The sequence below is a fragment of the Myotis brandtii genome, unplaced genomic scaffold, assembly GCF_000412655.1.
Source record: "Myotis brandtii unplaced genomic scaffold, ASM41265v1 scaffold569, whole genome shotgun sequence".
In the NCBI taxonomy this organism is placed as follows: domain Eukaryota; kingdom Metazoa; phylum Chordata; class Mammalia; order Chiroptera; family Vespertilionidae; genus Myotis; species Myotis brandtii.
In genome coordinates this window covers 746,199-765,377 of record NW_005370127.1, presented here as the reverse complement: position 1 = coordinate 765,377, position 19,179 = coordinate 746,199, and the positions used below count along the sequence as shown (strand labels likewise).

Below are 19,179 nucleotides of genomic sequence, written 5' to 3'. Positions count from 1 at the left end.
GTATGCAAATTAACCGCCATCTTTGTTGGTGGTTAATTTGCATATCACCCTGATTAGCCAATGAGAAGCGTAGCGGAGGTACGGTTAATTACCCTTTTTGTCTTTTATTAGATAGGATATATATATATATATACATTTAAAAAGGCAACTGACAGTAATTAGACTTCTAAAGGAATTAAATTTATTTCAAGAGACTATACATGGTTATTCAATCTCTGGTACTGAGCAGTTTTTTTTCCCTTTTGTTGGTTTTGTTTTTAGTGTGAATGCAAGTGATTAATGAATACAGACTTGTTAACAAGTGGGGTTCTAAAGTTCCTGCTGTCATCAACTTGGGCAACAAATGACCCACTGGAGAGCAACCCTACTTACTTAAGAGATCTCTGTATCTTGTTTGGTGACTAACAGGGAACTCAGAATGATTCAACATTTCCCCCCACTCCTCCCTTAATGTTTTTTTTTCTTTAATCCTCATTTGAGGATGTTTTTTCATTGATTTTTAGAAAGAGTGGAAGAGAGAGGAAAAAGAGAAATAGGGATGTGAGAGAAACACATCAATTGGTTGCCTCCTGCATGAGCTGATGAAGGCTGAGGCCGAGGAGGAGCCTGCAAGACCAGGGCCCAGGCTGGGGAGGAGCCTGCAACCCAGGCACATGTCCTTGATCAGAAGTGAACCCTGGACCCTTCGGTCCGCAGGCTGGTGCTCTATCCACTGAGCAAAACTGGCTAGGGCCTCCTTTAATCTTTTGGTGATACTTTGAGCTCTGTGAGAATGCTAAATAAATGCCTTGAAGTTTGCAGGGGTGTATTTTTTTAGCGAATATGATTTTCATATCTTGCCAGGAGGTAAGCAGCCTCTGAGGAGTGTTGGGGAAATATTTTCTCTTTCCTTTATTTTTTGTGTGGGGTGGAGATAGGGGAGGGCATTGAAGTTTTACAGTTCTGTAATAGTTGCTGGTACATAGTTCACTTGGCTTCAGTTACATATTGGACTTTTAACAAGTGAAAAATCCACAAGTGTCATTTAAAGAAAAGTTACAGAACAAACAACTGGCTTTAAATATTTAATATGGAAAAACATTCCTGTTCTCATCTTTTAATGTAATTGTATAAGAGGGAGCAAAAATATATTCTGCTTTTCAACTGTAGGTGCTCCAGACTTGCTCTCTGTCACTAACACTAAATGTGCTGTTTTCCTTGTTTTTCATCAAACATCTAAAGAGAAACTTCTGTACCTTTTTGTAAACTTGTTTTTAATTTATCAGAAATATCTAAAAGGGGAAGAAAAATTTCTATGAAAACTATAAAACTTTTTATGTTTTTAGCCAGTGAAATGAAAATGCAACATCAAAACTTTTAATTTAAGAAAAAAGCAAGATCTCAAATAAACAACATAACTTTACAACTTGATAAACTAGAAAAGTACAAGCTAAATGCAAAGATAGCAGAAGTAAGAAAATAAAGATCAGAGCAGAAATAAATGAAATAGACACAAATAGAAAAAATCAGCAAAACTAATAGCTCCTGGCCTGTGTGGATCAGTGGTTGAGCTTCAACCCATGAACCAGGAGGTCCTGGTTTGATTCCTAGTCAGGACACATGCCTGGTTGCGGGCTTGATGTATGATTTTCTCTCATCATTGATGTTTCTGTCTCTCTCTTTCCTTCTCTCTGAAATCAATAAAAATATATATATATATATTTTTTTTAAAAAACTAATAGCTGTGTCTTTTTTTAAAGATAAACCTTTAGCTAGATTAAAAAGAAAAACGAGAGAGGTTCAAAAAATCAGAAATTAAAGAGGAGACATTACAAGTAATAATACAGAAAAACTAAGATCATAAGAGACTACTACAAATAATTATATGTCAGCAATTTAGGTCACCTGGAAGAAATGGATACATTCTTAGATATATAGAGCTATGACCAAATCTATGACATAGAACCTATGATTGAATCATGAAGAAAAAGAAAATCTGAACAGACTAATAACAAGTAAGGAGATTAAAGTGGTAATAAAAAACCTCCCAACAAAGAAAATCCCACATCCAGATGGCTTCACTGGTAAATTCTTCAAAAATTTAAAGAAGAATTAATGCCAATCTTTCTCAAACTCTTCCAAAAATTAAAGAGGAGAAAACACTTCCAGACTCATTTTATGAGTCTTTCTTTAGTCTCAACTAGCCAGGTAAGAACACTATAAGAAAGGAAAATTACACCTCAATATCTGTTATGAATGTAGATTTTAAAATCCTCAACAAAATATTAGCACACTGTATTCAAAGCACATTAAAAGGATCATAAATAAAAACCAAGTGGGGTTTATTCCTGGGATGTAAGTTTGGCTTAACAAATCAATAAATGTGATACATCACATGAACAAAGTGAAGAATTAAAATCACAGGATCACCCTGGCCATTGTGGCTCAGTTGGTTGGCGCGTTGTCCTGTACATCAGAAGGTGGCAGGTTCAATTCCCAGTCAGGGCACACACCCAGGTTGCAGGTTTGATCTATGGTCTGGCAAATGCTGGAGGCAACTTATCAAAGTTTCTTTCCCACATTGATGTTTCTCTCTCTCTCTTTCCCTTCCTCTCTCTAAAATAAAAATTTAAAACTCATACGATCTTAATTGATATAGAGAAACATTTGACAAAATTCACCGTCTTTTCATGAGTAGCTTAGTGAGTTTCGACCTCTGAAGTAGGAGGTCATGGTTCAATTCCTGGTCAGGGCACATGCCCGGGTTGTGGGCTGGATCCCCAGTGTGGAGTATATAGGAGGCAGCCAATCAATGATTCTCTCTCTCCCTCTCCCCTCCTCTCTGAAATCAATAAATATATATATTTTTTTTCAAAAAAAGAAAAAGAAATATGGTATAGAAGGAATGCTCCTCAACATAATAAAAGCTATCTATAAGTCCACAGCTAACATCACTAAATGGCAAAAAGCTGGATGCGTTTTCTTTAAGGTCGGGAACAAGACAAAAGTGCTCACACTCACACCTTCTGTTCAACATAGCATTGATAGTCATAGCTGGAGCAATTAGACAAGACGAAAAAATAAAAGGCATCCAAATCGGAAAGAAAGAAGTAAAATTGTCTGTCTGCAGAGCTTATATATAGAAAACCCTGAAGACTCTACACACACACACACACACACACACACAATTGTTAGAACTAATCAAGAAATTCAGTGGGTGAGTGCCAGGAAGCAGGGGCAAAAGAACCCCGCAAGCCAGGAGTCAAGCACAACATGCCAAGAGGTACCAAGAGAGTTAACTCCTTTGTTTAGGGGCATAAATATTCTAAAATTTCACGCCCTTGCAGTGGCCACACCTATTCTGTCCTATGTCCTGTTCCCAGCAAATACCTTCCCGATGTCCCCCCACCTTTACTGGGCATGTGTCTATTCTCCTTCCTGTCCAGTCCCTTCCCTCAGGGATCTGCGGGGAATAGATCGGTAGCTCCCTGGGGAGTGTAAAGCTTTAGCTTCCTGGTGAAGCTGCCCAAATGCCTGCTTGCCCAAAGGCCTGTAATATTTGGCCTTCCCTGTGCTCCTTTTCGGTAATAACTAGTAAATTACAGTGATAGTACCACCAGCCTCCCGACCCTGTGAAGCATTGTAACCTCCATCTTGGGTAAAAACTGCTGTTTAAAATTTTAACCCTGCTATTCTGGCTTCTGTAAACATTTGCTTGCTTAAATAATAGGGAAAAATAAAATAACTCCCATTCCAGAGAGGCCATAAACTATGCCCCAGACAGAGTTGTCAGTGCTGGCGCCAGGCCAGGCCTTGAGATATGGTCTCACGGCCCTGTCCCAGCACGCAGGACTTTTTCTCAGAAGGTCCGGAAGTCTCTTTCCAAATTTGGAAAACAAAGAGCTGAAAAACATATAAATTGAAAAGACTTCCACCATATTGAGCCCCAGAATTTGAGAAGCAAGAGTTCCTCCGGGCCCGCTAGCGCTAGCGAAAATGAACAGGACTCCAAATAAATTTGGCTTATTGATTAAGGCGTCTTCTGATTTACAATATAACACCTGGAGAGTTTCCCAGCAGGTTCCTGCCCCTCAGACCAATACTTTCACATAAAGTCTGGGCACTTTTCAAAGGGCTGTTTTTGTGTTACACCCTGGGGCGGGTGAGCCTGCAACAGAAGCCCTTTAAGAGCTCTTTCTCAGTTCACTACAGCCCCACAGGTCTTGTGGGCCTAAGGTAGGTGTTTGGGAGCTCATCTCTCAGGTGCTGGTCTTAACAGTGGGATGCCCAATGTGAGTTACAAACCCTTCACTCCTCAGGGTGAAGCTCCAGGTGTTGAGTTTCCTCCCTTTGTGGGTCCCGGACCCAGGCATGGGCTTTCTGGCCAGATTATGTCTCAGCCTTTGCTACCCACTTTGATGTGATTTCCCTTTTATTTGCCTAATGTGAATGGGTTGGTCCTCCTGTTTTTAATTTTTTTTTTTTTAGAGGAAATTGCTCCATATACAGATGTAAATTTAGAGTGTCTGTGGGAGAAGGTGAGTTAAGGATCTTCCTATATTGCCATCTTAAACCAGAAACTCTATTGTAATTTATTTTTGGTTCTCCTTAGGCTTTCCATCTCTCTGCTTACATTGCCCATCAGTTCTTAAATGCTGCCTACTTTATCCTTTAGAATCCTTAGCTTATTGTTCATAGTTGTTTTCAATTCCTCGTCTGATAATTCCAACATCCCTTCCATGTCTGGTTCTGATGCTTGTTCTGTACTTTCAAATTGTGCTTTTGCCTTTTAATGTTTTCGTGATAGTTGGGTGTGATGTAGTCAGTAACAGGAACTGTTGTAAACAGGCCTCTAGTAATGTGGTGGTAGGATGTGGGGTAGAGGAAAATGTTCTACTGTCCTATGGCTATGCAGCAATCCTTTAGGTAACCTATGCCTCTGAACTGTTTTTATTGTTTCCCTTCCCCGTAGGAGGGGTGGAGCTGGGTATTTCCCTGCTCCCACCTGGAAGGCTAGAGGGAAGGTAGGCTCTGATGAGGCCCCAGCAGGTTAGGATCTGGTTAACTAGTTTCTCCTGCGGGCCCTGGCGTATTTAAAAATGGTGTCTTTCCCATTTCCTCCCTTCGGAAAAAGTGAGGGAGTTTTTCTCCCATATTTACTGTGCGAATTTGTCAAGCTCCTGAAGGTAAATCTCAGAATATCACTGGGTCCTCTGGAATTTTTAACTCCAGAGTTGTCATCACTGAGCCTCCAGCAATTCATCCACTTGTATTTCAGGTTTTCCTACCTCGGCATGTGTTCCTGGGCACGTGTTCCTGCGGCAGTTTCTGCTCCTGGGTCTCTGCTCCGGGAAGGTCTGGCTCCCTGTATTCTCCTGTCTGTTTCTCCAATCTTGGGAGCAGCTGTTTGCCGTGTCCTTCCCTCGCTTACAGATCCAAGAAGTTGTTGATTTTCAGTCCATTCAGCTTTGTACTTGTTGTTAGGACAGAGTGGTGACTTCCAAGCTCTTTACATGCAAAACCAGAATTGTCTTGCATTTTTAAATTATGAAACATAAAGTACGTACATGTTGTACCCCTTTAGTTTTGTAGTAGTGTAAGACCCCTTGCACTTGGATTCCAGATTGGTCTTTTGGTCTTTTGGTGGTATCTTTCACAGTCAATCAAATCTTCAATTTGAAGATCATGTAAGGGCTGTGGTGAGGAAGGAAACCAGACCTGCTGATGATAAATGTGAGCATATTTAATATGCCTTTTGCAGTATTTAAGAATAGATGTTGGATGAGATGAAATTAGAGTCACCTAAGGACCAAACGAGGTAAAGAATCCTCATTAGCCCGCCAGTATTTTTTCATAAGGGACTAATCAATGTTGACCGGAGTGGAGATTCAAGGATCATCACGGCTAAGTGCTAGGTTTTGGGCATATTGAATCCTCATTTAAGAGCGTTGTTTGCCTGTTTTATTTTTCCAGAGGCTTGAGAGTGGTAAAGATAGTAACATTTTAGGCTATGAAGTGAATTCCTCTTTCACAAGAAAGGAGCAAAGGGATCCCCAAGTGGGGAAAATTCTTTCTGGTTGCAGCTTAGCTATAATTGTTGCAGTAGTTTGTTTGCAGAGAAAAGCTTCTAATTATCCTGAAAACAAGAATATGCATATCCTTCCCTTTTATATACAAAAGGGGGAAATGGTGATAAGTAACTGGAAAGTCCAAAAGCAAGAAATGAGCATAGAGAAGTTTTCAGGGTTTGAAATGCACGCATGGAAGGAGAGTCTTAATCAGGGTTTGCTGTTTTCTTAGTCAAGGCATATAGAGAGAGACAATAGTGAAAAAGCTAGGGATCCAGTTCCAGCAATAGCCAGCTACTCCTAGAAACCCTCAGAGTGGTCTTTTGTTCTCAGGGAATGGGGCATTGATGGTGCTAATACATGCAGGGGACAAAGTCTTCCTTCAAGGGAGACAGCATGCTCTTGATGGGGTTAAATAATTGCATGTTGTTTTTAGAGACTTTATGTCTGTTGTGGGCAAAGAGTTGTCAAAATCAGGGAAACAGAGAAGGTCATCTACATACTAGATAAGGAAAGAGGTGCAAGGAAAGGTTAATTCCTCAGGTTTGCATTTAGGGTCCTAGAAAAATAATTAACCCCTAAGGCTTGGCGATAAGCCCCTGAGGCGTGAAAGTCTATGAGCATTGTTGATTTTTCCATGTAAATGCAAAATGGATTTTGTTAGTCAGGGTGAAGGGGGATGTATTGGAAAAAAAGAAAAAAGAAAGAAAACCGGAAAATAAATTGATGACTGTGAAGTGAGTGATGTTGGATGGGGATATAAGCCAGAATGGTATTAGGGTTAAAAACTAAAGGAAACCTGCGTTTATTTTATGGGCTGCAAGTGTTGGACTAGTCACTATCCCTTGCCATTGGGATTCTTTCCTGTGGGGGTCAGAGTATTACAGGATGTATTGATAAGGCTTTGAATCATAGGTTGAAAGTTTTGGAGGGCTTCTAATTTTAAGTATGCTATGGTAATCTTGGGAGTTTCATGGAAGGGTCTATTTCTACTTTAAGAGGTTCAGTCTCCCAGGTTTGGCTTATGTCAGGGGAATGAGCAGCCCAGAGAGAGTCAGGAATTTTAATTAACATAGTTTGTACTTAAGTGTTTGGGGGTTTTTTTATAGGAGCAAAAAACGTCTGATGCTCAATGGGATTCATAAAAAGGCAAAGCTACAAGGTATGGAGTCAGGGACTTCAAGGGTGAGGCATTTTGGAGAGAAATAAAAAATACTGGTATTCCTATAGGGAAGTAAATCTATGCCCAGGAAGATTACAGGAAAGCATACTGAGAAGTACTAGTAAGGCAAAAAGAGATTTACATAAAGGCAAGTCAGGTGTAGATGATCGTGTCCCACTGCAGGCAGGGTAGTGGGAAAAGAAAAGCTGTCCGGATTAGTTTTCTAGGGCTGACATTTGTTATGTGCCACAGACTGGGTGGCTTAAACAAAATAAATTTATCATGTGACACTTGTGGAAGCAAGAAGTCCAAAATAAGATATTAGTTCCTTCTGAAGGCTGTGAGAGAGTTTCTAGGCCTTTCTCCTTAACTTGTAGATGGCCATTTTTTCTTTATGTCTTTTTACATAATCTTCCCTCTAAGCATGTCCTAACTTCCCCTTTTTATAAGGACACTAGTCATATTGGGTTACGGCCCACCCTAATACCTCATTTTAACTTGGTTACCTCTGTAAAAACCCTATCTTCAAATAAGGTCACATTCTGAATTATGAGGGGTTAGGGATTCAATATAGGCATTCTGGAGGAATAATAGTGTTAATGGTGAAACTGTTGCCCCCATGTCAGAGGTAAGATATCCATTAATGATTCTTCTGCTTTGCATTATAAGAATTAGTTGTTGATTTCACTAATATGTCAAATCTAAAAACACACACAAACAAACAAGCAGAAGAGAAACAGATTCATAGATACAGAAAACATTTTGACTGTTGCCCGATGGGAGAGGGATTGGAGGGATGGGTGAAAAAGGTGAAGGGATTTAGAAGTACAAATTAGTAACTACAAAATAGTCTGGGAATGTAAAGTATAGCATAGAAACTATAGTCAATAATGTTATAAAAACTATGTATGGTGTCTAGATGGGTACTAGACTTATCGGAGTGATCAATTCATAAGTTCTATAAATGTCTAATCACTATATTGTACACCTGAAACTAATAAAATATTGTACATCAACTGTGATTTAAAACTTTTATAAAAGAGTGAGTTAGTTGTCCCCCCAAAAAGGAGGGCTTCTCTGAGGAAAGTCATTAAGAGATGAATTTTTGGTCTCCTGTTTGCTTTTGCATTTTAAGGTTGGTTAATATCAAGCCTTATGTCCCTTTTCTTTACAATATCTGTAATTATCTCTATCTATGGAAGTTTTAGAGGGAGCAGATTGTCTTGGCTTGTTTCCTTCAAATTAAGTTGTAAAGTCTTGAATTTGCATTGTTTTGATTTGACCAAAATGCAACAGAGTCCTTGTGATGTTGAGCTAGTGTATGTATTTCAGAGAGAAATCACCTCACTAATTTATATTATGTTTTTGTAAATCCTCACCTGAGGATATTTTTCCATTGATTTTTAGACAGAGTGGAAGAGAGAGGGAAAGACAGAGAGAAATATGATGTGAGAGAAACAGAACGATTGGTTGCCTCCTTCATAGTTTCTTCCTGCCCCCTACCAGAGCCTGGGTGGGCGAGGAGCCTGCAACCGAGGTACGTGCCCTTGACCAGAATCAAACCAGGACCCTTTGGTCCACAGGCTGATGCTTATCCACTGTGCCAAACCAGATAGGGCTGTAAAATGTTTTGAATACTCTCTCTAATTTCTGGTCATATCCTTAATGAAGCTAGTGACTAAGGTGGAAACTGTTCAGTCATTTAGAGTCAGACCAGAGTAGTCCTTCCAAACATTTTCTAAACTATTTCTAAAGTTAGAGACAGATTAATCTCTTTGTATTCTGCAATCTTTTATCTTTGAGCAATCAATTTTTAAAAAAATGTATTTTTATTGATTTCAGAGAGGAAGGGAGAGGGAGAGATAGAAACAAACTGACGAGAGAGAATCACCAATTGGCTGCCTCCTGCACACCCCCCACTGGGGATTGAGCCCACAACCTGGACATGTGCCCTTGACTGGAATCGAACCTGGGACCCTTCAGTCCAAAGGCCAACACTCTCTCCACTGAGCCAAACCGGCCAGAGCTGACCAATCAATTTTTGAAGGAAGACAGTGGGAATGGATTCTAAAAGTCCTTTCCCCTAAGGCAGCGGTTCTCAACCTGTGGGTCGCGACCCCTTTGGGGGTCGAATGACCCTTTCACAGGGGTTGCCTAAGACCATTGGAAAACACATATATAATTACATATTGTTTTTGTGATTGATCACTATGCTTTAATTATGTTCAATTTGTAACAATGAAAATACATCCTGCATATCAGATATTTACATTACGATTCATAACAGTAGCAAAATTACAGTTATGAAGTAGCAACTAAAATAATTTTATGGTTGGAGGTTACCACAACATGAGGAACTGTATTAAAGGGTCGCGGCATTAGGAAGGTTGAGAACCACTGCCCTAAGGTGTTAGCCTGTATGTAAGCCTCAAGGTGCTCTAACTTCTTTGAAGTTCCTCTTGAAGAGTGGCCCATTTGGCTTTTCAAACAATAAAGTGGGATCTCTGGGACCCATTAGGAGTGGCACAAGTTGTTATAAATCATGGGTCCCAAGAGAATATATCCTGAAAATCAGTCTGAATTGATTACTAGATTCTTCCCTATTTTTATGGAGGTCCAGAAAGACTTTAACAATAAAATGTAGATATGAGTGAGGTCAAGGTGTTACCACACAGAGACTGGCCTGTAGTGTGTGGGCTCTTAACTTGTATAGGAAAGATTTCAGATCATGAGTCTAGGTGATTTTGAGAGTATGTTTATTAAAGCTGGGGACAGTGAAACAAAGGAAGGACGTAGGACAGAAGAAACAACAGGAGAGAGCCTAGGCGGTGCTCTGCTTTGGCTCTCTAGAATTGTTATAGGAAAGAAGTGAGCTTAGGTTGGGTTGCTTTGGCTCACTGGGAAGTCAGAGAAAAGAGGGCCTTGGCAATAGGATCAGGGGGTTAACTTGGGACAAGCGGCCACTGCCCACTGCTCTTCTGCTTGCAAGTCTCCTGGGGCCATTAGAGTTTAGGACAGCCGTGGGCAAACTACGGCCCGCGGGCCGGATCTGGCCCGTTTGAAATGAATAAAACTAAAAAAAAAAAAGACCGTACCCTTTTATGTAATGATGTTTACTTTGAATTTATATTAGTTCACACAAACACTCCATCCATGCTTTTGTTCCGGCCCTCCGGTCCAGTTTAAGAACCCATTGTGGCCCTCGAGTCAAAAAGTTTGCCCACCCCTGGTTTAGGAGGAAGTAAAAAGTTCATGCCCAGAAAGGGGCATGGGAGTGCTCTAGAGTGAGCCATACTGAATCTTTGTCCTGAGGAGTTTTATCTTGTTTTTTCCCCCCTGCAAGTGAGAATCTTAGGGGAGGGTTTTAGCAGAATATTTATCAATTTTCCAGGTGCGTTTTTAATATGCTGGTGCATCAAAATGAGTGTATAGGGGAGTGTTTGGATTATTCTTTGGTCTGTTTTACTGTTTTAGTTTTATCTTGGGCCTGTCTCGCTCTAATGGGGTTTTTGTTATCTGTTACTCCGACTTTATTTGTCCTTAGATTTAGCTGACACAAATGGCACTGATTGAGTCTTTGTTCTCTATTTCCAAGACAAGGATGATTTAAGCTATGTATTCTCTGGTTAGGGAGGGGAGGTATAAACCATTGGCTCTCAAGTGTCCTTGGTTAGGGGAGATAAGGTCTTGCTATTTACTAGCTGGCTGAAAGTTGTTCAAATTGGCTTGTTGAATTTTCTTGTCTCAGTTTCCCTATTCCACTTGCCCAGGGATTTTCCTTGCTTCTGACTATTTTTCCACAAAGGATTAAAGAATACCTGCTCGGGTGGGTGCTCAGGTCATTGACCTTCCCTCACAGGTTGGGAAGGACTAATAATAAGGGTCCTTATTATTGGAAGTTGGGGGCAAAGTACTTTCATGGAGGCAGGGAGGGGTAAAAAGAAGAATAGAGACCAAAGGAAGAAAAAGAGAATCCACAGAAAAGTAGGTAGGAGAAATGTCTTGATCACATGGTGCATTCAGGTGAGGACAGAGTCCTGAGATTAGAGGGTAAAAGAGACAGTCTTTAAGAGACTGTACAGTTTGAGGTAGACCGATGATATTTTATTTTCAGCCTCCTCATACCAGCAAAATAAACTGACCATTGATGAGAACAGATCTTAGAGCATTGAGATTTGAGGGCACCTTGTAAATAGACAGGCTTAGGGAAATTCCAAGCATCCCAAATGGACCATTAGAGTTGTAAGTTGTCCTCAGTAAAATCCTGGCATTTTTTGGAGATAATAATTTGAATTTTCACCTTAGCGGTGAAGCATATATTGGTGAGAATTCTGAACACCCTTGAAACGTGGGTTGAAAGTTTCCCATAATACTAAGGTTAAGCAATAGGTTGCAACAAAACCGAACCAAGAGATGGCTCTAGGGCAGTGGTTCTCAACCTTCCTAATGCCGCGACCCTTTAATACAGTTCCTCATGTTGTGGTGACCCCCAATTTCATTGTTACAAATTGAACATAGTTAAAGCATAGTGATCAATCACAAAAACAATATGTAATTATATATGTGTTTTCCAATGGTCTTAGGCGACCCCTGTGAAAGGGTCGTTCGACCCCCAAAGGGGTCGCGACCCACAGGTTGAGAACCGCTGCTCTAGGCAGTTCCTTACAAAGCTAAACATAGTCTTCCCATAGGATCCTTCAGTCACATTCCTTAGTATTTACCAAAGGAGCTGAAAACTTATGTCCCGAAATAAAAGAGTGCATGAGTGTCTAGAGCAGGTTTATTCACAATTGCAAAATTCAAAGCAAACAAAATGCCATTTAGTAGGTGAGTGGATAAGTAAATTGTGGTATATCCATACAATGGAGTATTACTCACTAACAAAAAAGAAATAAGCTATCAAGCCATGAAAAGACAAGAGGAACCTGAAATGAGTATTGCTAAGGGAACGAAGATATCTTAAAAGACTACACACCAGTCCTAGCTGGTTTGGCTTAGTGCATAGAGCAGTGGCTGTGGACTGAAGGGTCTCAGATTCAATTCCAGCAAAGGGCTTGCTTGCAGGCTTGATCTCCTGCCACCATCCGAGGCAACCAGTCAATGTGTTTCTTTCACATCAATGTTTTTGTTTGTTTGTTTGTTTTTCCCTCTCTCTCCCCTTCCCTTCCACACTCTCTAAAAAAATCAATGAAAAAATATCCTTGGGTGAGGATTAATTTTTTAAAAAAATTTTTTTTCCTTATAGATCCATGATTTCAAATGAGTGGGTACTTCATTTTTCATAGATGCTATAAGAAAAGCTAAAACACGGAAACTTTAGGAACTGTGCAAGTACTTATTAATTATTCTACTAATATATACGAACAAATATGTACTCAGAGAATCCTATGTATCCTATGCAATTTGTCTCATTTTAAAAAATATGTTTTTAGCCCTAGCTGGTTTGGCTCAGTGGATAGAGAGTCAGACTGAGGACTGAAGGGTCCTGGGTTGAATTCCGGTCAAGGGCATATGTCCGGGTTGCGGGCTCGATCTCCAGTCGGGGGCATAGGGGAGGCAGCCGATCAATGATTCTATCTCATCATTGAAGTTTCTATCTCTCTCTTCCTCTCTGAAATCAAGAAAAATGTATATTAAAAATATGTTTTTATTTATATTAGAGAGGAAGGGAGAGGGGGAGAAAGATAGAAACATCCTGATCGGTTGCCTCCTGCATGCCCGTGACTGGGGATCGAGCCCACAACCCGGGAATGTGACCTTGACCGGAATCCAAACCCCGAACCTTCAGTCCTCAGGCCGACCCTCTAGCCACTGAGTCACCCCGCTACTAGGGACCAAGCCCGCAACCCTGGCTGTGCCCTGACCGGGAATCGCACTGGTGACCTCTCGGTTCCCGGGTCTAGGATCAACCACTGAACACAGCGGCCGGGCTCATTTAATCTTAGAAGAACACTATGAGAGAGAAGGCAAACAATTAATAAATACTAGAACGGGAGCCTAATTTGCATTCCAAACTCAAAGTTCTACCATAAGATGAAATCGGAATCGGGAAGAATCAGTTATTTTTAATTTCGTCAGCTGAAACAATGAACGGCAGATAAATCTCGCGATACTATGGAAACTACTACTCCCGGCATGCCACGCCGCTTCTGTACATGAGCCTATGCCTGTAGGTCTGGAGGACCCGGCATGCCTCGAGGCGCGAAAGGCCACCTGGGCATCGTAGTTCTCCTGGACGCCTATAGGTACTGCCGTGCCAGCGCGGCGGCGGCGGCGGCTTTCCGTGTCAGCCTGCGGTTCTGTGGGCGAGCTGAGGCAGAGGAAGGGCGTGGAACTGGAAGCGGGTGAGTTGGCGCGGTCTACGCGGTAAAGGCAGGTGGCACCTCGGCACAGGGCTGAGTCAAGTAAATGGACTCGTGTGGTTGTCTCTCCGGAGACACCGTTATCGTTGCGCCCGCAACAGCAGGGTGAGGAGAAGCCGGAGCCCGGCCCTAGCCTAGCGCCCGCTCTCGCCCTCAGCGCCCGCCGCCATCTCCACCATGCAGTCCCGGGAAGATGCCCCGCGCTCCCGCCGCCTCGCCAGTCCCCGTGGTGGCAAGCGGCCCAAGAGGATTCACAAGCCGACGGTTTCGGCCTTCTTCACGGGCCCGGAGGAGCTGAAGGACGCGGCCCACTCTGCAGCCCTGCTGGCTCAGCTCAAGTCCTTCTATGACTCTCGGCTGCTGTGTGATGTGACCATCGAGGTGGTGACGCCTGGCAGTGGGCCTGGCACGGGCCGCCTTTTCTCCTGCAACCGGAACGTGCTGGCTGCCGCCTGCCCCTACTTCAAGAGCATGTTCACCGGCGGCATGTACGAGAGCCAGCAGGCGAACGTGACCATGCATGACGTGGATGCCGAGTCCTTTGAGGTGCTGGTCGAATACTGCTACACCGGTCGCGTGTCCCTGAGTGAGGCCAACGTGGAACGCCTTTACGCGGCCTCCGACATGTTGCAGCTCGAGTATGTGCGGGAAGCCTGTGCTTCCTTCCTAGCCCGCCGCCTGGACCTGGCTAACTGCACCGCCATCCTCAAGTTCGCTGATGCCTTTGGCCATCGCAAGCTGCGCTCACAGGCCCAGTCCTTCATAGCCCACAACTTCAAGCAGCTCAGCCAGATGGGTCCGATTCGGGAGGAGACTCTGGCAGATCTGACCCTGGCCCAGCTGCTGGCTGTCCTGCGCCAGGATTGTCTAAACATAGAGCATGAGCAGACCGTGTGTCACGTTGCCATGCAGTGGTTGGAGGCGGCTCCCAAGGAGCGGGGTCCCAGCGCTGCGGAAGTCTTCAAGTGTGTCCGCTGGACACATTTCGCTGATGAAGATCAGGATTACCTGGAAGGGCTGTTGACTAAGCCCCTTGTGAAGAAGTACTGTCTGGACCTTATTGAAGGGGCTCTGCAGATGCGATATGGTGACATGATGTACAAGTCTGTGGTGGCAAAGCCAGACGGCAGCAGCAGCAGCAGCTCTGCTGTATACGCAGCAGAAAATCCACCCCAGAGGCTGGGTGTGTGTGCCAAGAAGATGGTGATTTTCTTTGGTCACCCTAGAGATCCCTTTCTGTGCTGTGACCCCTATTCTGGGGATATTTACAAAGTGCCCTCACCTTTGACCTGCCTTGCTCACACTAGAACTGTAACCACCTTAGCCGTCTGTATCTCTCCGGACCATGACATCTATCTAGCTGCCCAGCCCAGGAAAGACCTCTGGGTGTATAAACCAGCCCAGAATAGTTGGCAGCAACTTGCAGATCGCTTGCTCTGTCGTGAGGGCATGGATGTGGCCTACCTCAATGGCTACATTTACATCTTGGGTGGGCGAGACCCTATTACTGGACTTAAATTGAAGGAAGTGGAATGCTACAGTGTTCAGAGGAATCAGTGGGCACTGGTGGCTCCACTACCCCATTCTTTTATCTCCTTTGACCTAATGGTAATTCAGAACTACCTTTATGCTCTCAACAGTAAGCGCATGTTCTGCTATGATCCTAACCACAATATGTGGCTGAAGTGTGTTTCTCTTAAGCGCCATGACTTTCAAGAAGCCTGTGTCTTCAATGATGAGATCTATTGTATCTGTGACATCCCAGTCATGAAGGTCTACAATCCAGTGAGAGGAGAATGGAGGCAGATTAATAATATTCCTTTGGTGTCAGAGACCAGCAACTACCGGATCATCAATCATGACCAAAAACTGTTGCTGATTACCTCACGCACCCCACAATGGAAAAAGAACCGAGTGACGGTGTATGAATATGACATTAGTGGAGACCAGTGGATTAATATTGGTACCACATTAGGCCTCTTCCAATTTGATTCCAACTTTTTCTGCCTCTCAGCTCGTGTTTATCCTTCCTGTCTTGAGCCTGGTCAGAGTTTCCTCACTGAGGAAGAGGAAATACCAAGTGAATCTAGTACTGAATGGGATTTAGGTGGATTCAGTGAGCTAGATTCTGAGTCAGGAAGTTCAAGTTCTTTATCTGATGATGATTTGTGGGTACAGGTAGCACCTCAGTGAAATGCACAGGATCAGCAGGGTTTGTTATAGATAGGTTGAAACACTAAGGTATTTTTATTGCTTTGGAAAGTATCTAAAAGATAGACCCTTTCCCTTTACTGGAAAAAAAGTTGATTAATTTCAGGTTTTCTTTAGAAAGGGTATTATTTGAAATACTAATGTAATTTAAGGTTAGAGAATTTAAGCACTCCAAAAATAAACCTATTTAATAATTTACTGTTCTAAAAATCCAATATTGTTTGGTTATTTAATATGTCTATATTTGACTATGATAATTTTGCCTTCCACTCTGTTTAGTGCCACAAGTACAGTAACTGGAATTTTAATTTTTAAAATAGCTGGATAGGGATCACTAGATAGGGTTTTGAAAGCATATATTTTTCTTCAGAACAGTGTAGTAGAATTCCAAAACTTTAAACTAGTATGTTTATACAACATGTGTTCTAACTTAAATATAATCTGCTAAATTTTAGTTATTTCCTCCCCTTTCATGAAGGAAAAAGATGCATATATGTTTAATGTGACTGAATGATTATTTATAATGTGAAGGAATGTAATACTGTACAGAATGGCCATAAGCTCACTGGTATAAAAACAACAAAAAACCCCCACAGGATTCTACTGTTGGAAAAGAAATTTCAGTTTTAAATTTGTAATATAAAATGTGTATTTGCAAATAGTGACCAAGTTTCCATCTAAAAAGAATTCCATTCTAGCAGTGTCACTAATCATCTACAAAACTTAAAAAACAAACAAAAACAAAACCCCAGTAACTTGCTTTGTAGGTTCATGTGTTTTATCTATACTTGGTACATGCTTCATTGATTCAGAGGAACAATCCTTTTGTCCATTGGATGTGATTGTGTAAACTTTTATTCATTGTCTTAAAAAGTTATTGTGATTCTTAAAATATTTTGACTGTATAGTTTTGGTGTTCAGCTTACAAGATTTGTCAGCAAGATTTGATTATTCTTTACTGTTTTGTGAGGTAATATTGGTTTTGAAAATATGTATAAGCTAAGGACAGTATTTTATTGATTAGTAGTTATTGTGTCTATCAACTATAAAATCAAGTGCCGGCAAAGAACTTTAAAACTTTAAGTTTTAAGTATAGAATTGTTTTGTGTAGCACTGAAATATTGTCAGTTTTGTAAGTCACTAAATGTTATTAGTAGCTTAAAGGTATTTTTGTATTAAAAGTTTACAGTTAAATAACATACGTGGATGATGGCTTTTGGGGCCAGTAGTGAAAGTATATTCATCTAAAATATTTCCCTAAGCAGTGGAATATATGGTTCTTTTATTAGGGTATTTGTATCTGTTCTGAGTTTCTCTGTGAATTAATGCTTTAGTCTTTGTTTCTGTCACTATGTAAGGAAAAGTCCAGAAGTAGACTAAATCACATAAAACTGACATTGTTAAATACCAGAAAATATAAATGCTTACCTCTTAAGATTTACTAGATATTGTTGTCATTATTCATAATAAATGACCAGATGCTTATAGTGTATAAAATTACCTATACCCAATTAGCATTAGCTTCCTAAATCTTTATTTAATAACATGCTAATTCCTATTTGCTAGTGACAGAATGCTAACATTTCATACACCGTGGCAGAATACTAAGGCATGTGCTCTCTCAGGTGGGAAACAGAATTTTTGAATGATATACTATCATATGAAAATAAAGAGAGGGAGACAGGCAAGTTTTTAAAAAAAAGTATTCGGAGGCATTTTTATGGGCCATTTGAAGATTTTGCAGAACATTCCTGTTTATTTTTGATGAAATAAGATACTTGTCTTAGCAGTATGTGTTCCTTCAAAAGGTCAGTTATGCTTTCAGTTGCCTAAGGCTAAATTTTGTTCCATTTGATATCAGGGTTGTTCTAAGCACTGTACTTAACACAAAGCCCTTTCTCAGTAGTTTTTTTTTTTTCCAACTTTTTCTTCACCAGTGACTTCTTTTGATAGCTTTCTGTTTTTTCATGTTGAAAAAGGACAATGGATAATTCATCCAAATTATTCATCTATAGTTTATATAAGACAAATTCTCCAGGTTGCCATTTTCAACCTTTCAGTTAAAGCCTAAGCTAAATGGTAGTAATATCTTTGTTTACAAAGAGGTTTTCTTAGGAAGAATTTTGGTTTCGTGATATATTTGTGAATTAGGGAATAGATGTTAATCATTATTTTATAGATAAGTGATTTGTATGTGATTAGTAACAAATAAAACTGGTATTAAATCCCAGACTTTCTGACTTTTTAATTCGGTGTTTCTGCTGAAAGTATGCAACACTTGCTTGTGCAGTGAATGACATAACTAACAGTGTTGAAATCCCTTTTTGATAGAAAAGCATCCTTGCCTCAGTTTTCCAATTAATCATCACAACTTTTAGCAAATTCTCGATATAATGTTGTTTGCAGGACTACTATTTATAAGATTTAGAGTAACCGTAATTATTTTTTTATCTGTTCCCATAATCTGAAAAGCTCAAAGAGTCCAAATTTTTGCACGTTCTTTTTAGTTAAAATAATAAATGGCATTATGGTTCTAAAAGGATGAAGTAGAAATTAATTTAGCAATAAGCTTGTCTATATATGGATTAGAGATTGAAATTAAATAGCTCTTTTTATCATTTTTAATTGAGCTGGAATTAAAAAATTATCTGTACCTGATCTTGTTGAGAATATGGGGATAGCTTTTTTTTTTTAATCACTTGGGGATATACATTTATCTTTAGAGAAAGGGGGGAAGGGAGGGAAGGAGGGAGGGAGAGAGAGAGAGAGAAATACATCGACTGGTTGCCTCCTGCCCATGCCCTGTCCGGGGCCGGGGATAGGACCTGCAACTGAGGTACATGTTCTTGACTGGGAATAGAACCCACTACCCTTGGGTCCACAGGCTGACACTCTAACCACTGAGATAAACCAGCCAGGGCTCTGGGGAAAGCTTTTGATCCATTCCCCCCAAAGGCATATATTCATAATTTTATATTTTCAATTATTTATGACACTTTTGAAGCTCATCAGACTCAAGGTAAGAGCACTTGTGACAGTCTCTTCTTCCCATACCTGTTTAAAAACTTCTACACACTTTTCATTATTCTAATTAACTTTAAAGGAACATTTATTTAGTAAATTTGATAAAGCAGGATAGTATTAAGAGGCAGAATTTATAGAAAATGTGACTACCACTAGAATCCCAAGAGAATTAATGTTATTTCTTGAACCTAGAGGGTTTAATAATCAATTTAATAATAATATAAAAATCAATTTAGCCCTGACCGGTTTGGCTCAGTGGATAGAGCATTGGCCTGCGGACTGAAGGGTCCCAGGTTCGATTCCGGTCAAGGGCATGTACTTGGTTGTGGGCACATCCCCGGTGGGGAGTGTGCAGGAGGCTGCTGATCGATGT

General features: G+C 40.9%; 1 protein-coding gene across 1 annotated transcript; it reads left to right on the top strand.

Annotated features, from left to right (window-relative positions):
• Positions 1 to 13,227: 13,227 nt before the first annotated feature.
• KBTBD6 (kelch repeat and BTB (POZ) domain containing 6) lies at positions 13,228 to 18,012 on the top strand. Its single transcript, XM_014549726.1, has 2 exons — positions 13,228 to 13,686; positions 13,722 to 18,012. The coding sequence occupies exon 2, from the start codon at positions 13,749 to 13,751 to the stop codon at positions 15,762 to 15,764; it is 2,016 nt and encodes a 671-aa protein (XP_014405212.1). The 5' UTR covers positions 13,228 to 13,686; positions 13,722 to 13,748; the 3' UTR covers positions 15,765 to 18,012.
• The last annotated feature ends 1,167 nt before the right edge of the window (positions 18,013 to 19,179 follow it).